The sequence below is a fragment of the Triticum aestivum genome, chromosome 4D (assembly GCF_018294505.1).
Source record: "Triticum aestivum cultivar Chinese Spring chromosome 4D, IWGSC CS RefSeq v2.1, whole genome shotgun sequence".
NCBI lineage: Eukaryota > Viridiplantae > Streptophyta > Magnoliopsida > Poales > Poaceae > Triticum > Triticum aestivum.
Genome location: NC_057805.1, coordinates 394,141,541 through 394,147,018, shown reverse-complemented (window position 1 = coordinate 394,147,018; position 5,478 = coordinate 394,141,541). Strand labels below are relative to the sequence as shown.

The 5,478-nt window shown below is 44.0% G+C and overlaps 1 protein-coding gene across 1 annotated transcript; it reads left to right on the top strand.

The window, feature by feature from the left end:
• The first annotated feature begins 542 nt into the window (after positions 1-542).
• On the top strand, positions 543-4,740 carry LOC123098138 (putative F-box protein At3g49980). The gene is made up of 2 exons (XM_044520036.1): positions 543-690; positions 788-4,740. Exon 2 carries the CDS (start codon positions 843-845, stop codon positions 2,067-2,069), a length of 1,227 nt encoding a protein of 408 aa, XP_044375971.1. The 5' UTR covers positions 543-690; positions 788-842; the 3' UTR covers positions 2,070-4,740.
• Positions 4,741-5,478: the final 738 nt, after the last annotated feature.

Sequence of the window (5,478 nt, the reverse complement as noted above, 5' to 3'; positions counted from 1 at the left end):
TTTGACCAAAGCCTATCAAAATATCCGTTATTTACTCTTCCTCATATTTGATGGTAAGCCAAGGCATCGTTTATTCAAGGATTCATTGGGGATTGTAAGAACAACTTTGATAGAATTCCTTCACGACTCTGGGCAACCCTTACCCAAAGAAAAAATAGAGGACTTTGACAGGTTAATTTTCTGACCATAAGCATCACAATATTGTTGCAGTGTCTTTAATGATTGTAGCAGCTTCTTCATTTGCTTTGAACATAACTAAGCTATCATCCACAAACAAAATATGATTTACTGAAGGTGCTGAGGGTGCAACAACTACATGTACATTCTCATTGGTTGTTTTTGGGGGAACATTCTCATTGGTTTTCTTAGGGATACTCTCATTGGGTTTTTTTTAGACACGGATACTGTCATTGGGTTTTTTAAGAGTACCCAATGGGTACTCTCATTGGGTGGAATGTGACCAATTTGCTATGGATCCAATTTGCAAAGTGGTCATGCCTAAGGCCAGGCCCAGATGAAAAAGCCCAGAAGACCAGGAACCCTCTGGAATCCCCAATCCGGCAAATCCCGCACCGCGGCGTCTCCATCCTCGCTTTCTTGTTCCAACGGCCGAAAGGGTGGGGTGGTGTTCTCGAGTTCTTGAGCGGGTCGACTCCGCGGCGAGAGAGACCAAGGGAAATCGAAGGACAGGTGCGTCCGCTCGCACCCGCCATCTCGTTTGCGTCTTCACGTGCTGGGGTTGCAACCATCTCTTGCTCGCTCATCCGGATCTGGGGAATTTTCGCAGGCACCGTCAGAAGGTTCGCGAACCCCTCCGACCTCGCCCCCTCCCGTCCCGTCCCATGGCGACGAGGGAGACCGAGCGAGGCTCCTCCGACGGCCTCCCCGAGGACATGATCCCGGAGATCCTCGCCCGCGTGCCGCCCAAGCACCTCCTCCGCTTCCGCGCCGCCTGCAAGGCCTGGCGCGACCTCGCCACCGACCCCGCCTTCATCCGCAGGCACCACTCCCACCAGCCACGGCAGCCCCTCGTCTTCACCTACGACGTCGGCGGCTGCCTCCAGGCCGTCGACCTCGCCACCAACAAGCGCCGGGCGGTCCTGCGGGTCATCCAGAGGGTGCCCCCGCCCCACCCCTTCGCCGACGACGGCCGCGGCGCACTCATGGTCCACGGCTCGTGCAACGGCCTGCTCCTCCTCAGCTTCCACAGGTCCTTCTTCGTCTGCAACCCTGCCACGCGCCAAGGTGCTCGCCTGCCGCTGCTGCTTCAGGATGGCCGAGATGTCGTGGGGTTCTACCAGCACGCCGATTCCGGGGAGTACCGGGTGCTGTACCACGAGGCTGAGCGCCTGGGCCTCCAGAGCCGGCACTCCTACTACGTCCTCACGGTGGGATCCCCGCAGGCCAGGAGCATTGAGCTTCGCACGTCGTCGGCTGAAGTGGGCGCTGGGCTGATGAGAGGGCTGGAGCGCTCTCGCACATCGCCGCCCGTCCTTCTCCATGGCAGCCTGCACTGGTCGCCGCAACAGAGCCAAGGGGGCGACATACTGGTGTTCGACCAAGCTGCTGAGTCATTCAGGCGGATCTCTCGTCCCGCGGAGGCGAGCCTGACCAAGGACGACCACACGCAGCTGTTTGAGATGGAGGGCAAGCTTGCCATGTTCTGCTCGCCCCAATTCGCAAAGAACTTGGCGGTTTGGTTCATGGATGACTACAAGGAGATGCGCTGGGTCTGGAAGTACTGGGTTAAGCTGTCCTTCAAGCTTGCTTATCAACCTATACCGTTGCCACTTTGTCCGATTGTCCTGTATCAAGAGGGGGATATGCTGGTGTCCGAGGAAGTCTCTGACAAGGTGTTGCATTGTGATAAGACAGGTAAATCGCAGGGGCCTGTCGACTGCTCTGCTCGGGGCACCAGAGTTACTCCACATATGCTCAAAGAAAGCCTTGTCCTCCATGAGTTCCTTCAGACGCAGCGGAATGATGGTGCCTGTGAATGGTTCTCCGAGGTCGAGTTCGCTGATGGCTCGGATACTGCAATCTCTGCTGATGAAACTCAAACTGATTAGCTTCTTCTGATCAGTTTGACCTATTTGAACAGTTTGTCCCATTCATGATACGCGCAGCGGTGACAGAGGTTCACAGATATTGATTCCTTGTTTCTCTTTTAATACGACAGCAGGGGTTTCTTGTAGTCTGTGCAATTATCTCGTGTTATGTCTCGGTACAATGCATGTTGGATATTGCATGTTTTCCATAACATGAATTTTGAACGAATTGCATGTGTTGTGAACATGATTTCGAATGGCTTGGGCATCATATCGGACGATATGCGTGCAGGTCGTGATGGTTGTTATTGAACTTGTTTGTGATACGGATACCATTGTTATGTACTGTTTTCACTGCTGGAATTTAGGGTATCATCATTATGCTCTGAAGTTTTTTTTTAGTGGTTGCAGTTGTAGATTTTGATCTGGAGCCAATGCTACTATGTTGTTTTTGTACCATTGTTGAGGTGATTGTTTTATAAGCTGCTCCTAATTTTCTCTACTGTTAGAGTTACATTCAGAGAAAAGCAGATATGCATCTTCGGGATTACATGTTGGTGATTCATCTTCTATATTTCTGAATTTTTGTCTGGTGAGTTATCTTGCTGATGTTTGCACCAGATTCATTCATGCTTTGTTGGCATCATAGGCATTGTTGAAAACTGAACACTGTCATGCATGAAAATTGTGTTGTATGAAAAGATTTTAGGCATGTTGACTGCAATAGACAAAAGAACATTAGTTATGGTAGTATTTACTTACAGCTGAGAACATAGGAGTATTATATTATGTTCAATGATCAGTAGCTTAGTGCTGGATTTGGAGAAAGGTAGCTATATGCCTATACATTTTGAAGTGATGCCCAACTGTTGAACTTAAATTGTTGCTTACATAATGCTATGCATCTTCACACCATTGATGTAGTGACTAGTTACAGTGGAGTGAAACTGTGGCAGTGTTACTTACCATGACTAGTATTCATACAGTGGAATATGGAGTTGTTATCTTAAACTATAACTCCTTGGACTCAAATCTGAACACATTTTTGGGAAATGATGATGGTGACTTTTAGTATATTGCGCTTGTTTAGTCATTGAGTCGAAATACGGATTTGACATGAGGGAAGCCAGTGGCCAACTCTTCCAGCAGAGTGCATGAACGATGTTGATTCCTTCTTTCTCTTCTAATACGACAACATGGGTTCCTTTTAGTCTGTGCAGTTATCCTCTATTATGTTTCAGTACACTGGATGTTGGAAATTGCAAAATTTTCATTGCATGAATTGTGGACCAATTGCATGTGTTCTGGACATGATTTCGAAAGGCTTGTGCATCATATTGGATGGTATGCCTGCAGAGATTGCTTTTATCGAACTTGTTTCTGATATGAAAAGATTTTAGGCATGTTGACTGCAATATCCAAAAGAACATTAGTTATGGTAGTATTTACTTGCAGCTTAGAATAAGTACTCCCTCTGTCCCAAAATTCTTGTCTTAGATTTGTCTAAATACAGATGTATCAAGTCACGTTTTAGTATTAGATACATTCGTATCTAGACTAATCTAAGACAAGAATTTTGGGACGGAGGGAGTATTATATAATCATTATTGCTACGTACTGTTTTCATTGCCGGAATTTAGGGTATCATCATTGTGCTCTGAAGAATTTTTTCAGTCGTGCAGTTGTAGATTGTGATCTGGAGCTGATGCTACTACGTTGTTTTTGTCCCATTGTTGAGGTGATTGTCCTATAAGCTGCTCCTAATTTTTGTCTACTGTTAGTGGCTCCTTCTTGACCACATGTTGGTGATTCATCTTCTATAGTTTTGATTTTTTTTTTGGTATGCCGAGTTATCTTGCTGATGTTTGCACCAGATTCATTCATGCTTTGTTGGCATCGTAGGCATTGTTGAAAACTGAACACTGTCATGCATGAAAGTTGTCTTGTATGCAAAGATTTCAGGCATGTTGACTGCAATTTGCAAAAGAACATTAGTTATGGTAGCATTTACTTAGAGCTGAGAACATAGTACTCCCTCAGTATCAAAAAACGTCTTATATTTTGATACAGAGGGAGTATTATATTGTGTTCAATGATCAGTAGCTTAGTGTTGGATTCGGAGAAAGGTCACTATGCATTTGGAAGTGATGCCCTAACTGTTGAACTTAACTTGTTGCTTCCATAATGCCATGCATCTTCACACCATTAATGTACTCCGTAGTTACTAGTTACAGTGGAGTGAAATTGTGGCAGCGTTACTTACCATGACTAGTATTCATGCACTGGAATATCAGAGTTGTTATCTTAAACTGTAATTCCTTGGACTCAAATCTGAACACATTTTGGGAAATGATGATGGGAGACTTTTAGTATATTGCGCGTCTTTTAGAGTCGTTGAGTCAAAATACGGATTTGGCATGAGGGAAGCTAGAGGCCAACTCTGCCAGCACAGTGCCTGGACGATGTCAAGCTTAGGATTTTGATCTCATGGCTGTGAAGGAAAAGCACAGTTGAATTTTATTCTTTTTAGGGGATTTTTGTCTGTAATGTGAGTTAGATTTGATGAGTTGATCACATGCCGTAGCTCGTCTGTGCTGCTAGTGTTTTTAACTCTTGATTATTTTTTTGGTCTTCATGTTTACTCTGATGGATCAGTTCATCAATAAAAATATATTTCTTCAGTGGATTTGAACTTTTTTACTCTGCTTTTTTCCCTCACAAAAACTTTGTACTTCATGAGAATGGTGCTTTCACTTAAGAAATGAATATTCTTTTGCAATACGTAATGATATAAATGGTTGTGAGGGTCCATTTGTTAGAAAGATCAAATCGATGGCCGATGTTAAGGTACATGTATGAAGATCTTGCAGCTGAAATCTGTTGATGGCCGTTTATTTTTTATTTTTTGAGGATTTTGATGGCCGATGCTGAAGTACAAGCAAGAAGATCTAGCTTACACGATGTCCGTTGAGAGTCGAAACAGTGGTACATTCTCCTTCGTGTGAGGTTAAGTGTTTACTTTAACCAAGAAATTTTATTTTCTTGTTTTTAAGATTCTTTTTGTGATAGCGTATCACATATGCCATGTGGTTGGAATTTTATTATCTAATTCATGAACATGTGTGCTGAAATAGATGAAGCCAACGAGGATACGTTTAGTTCTAATAAAACAGCGAGGATATATGTTTGGAAATGCTAAAAAACTGACGTCAAGATTTTTAAGCATGACAAACCGATTTTTTTTTGGCAAATTATGTGTCGCAGGCATTTTTAAGCATGGCAAATTGAATGTTTTTATGGCAAATTAATGTTTGATTGCCATAAAATACATGCTCGCGACACACAATTTGCCATAATTTTTTTTATTTGCCATCCATAATAATCTGACGACAGATTTGTGGTGGGGTTTTATATGTTTTTGTGACAACAA

Bases quoted from the DNA above. Each gene is read 5' to 3' on its own strand.
- LOC123098138 (XM_044520036.1), top strand. From the start codon at position 843: ATGGCGACGAGGGAGACCGAGCGAGGCTCCTCCGACGGCCTCCCCGAG.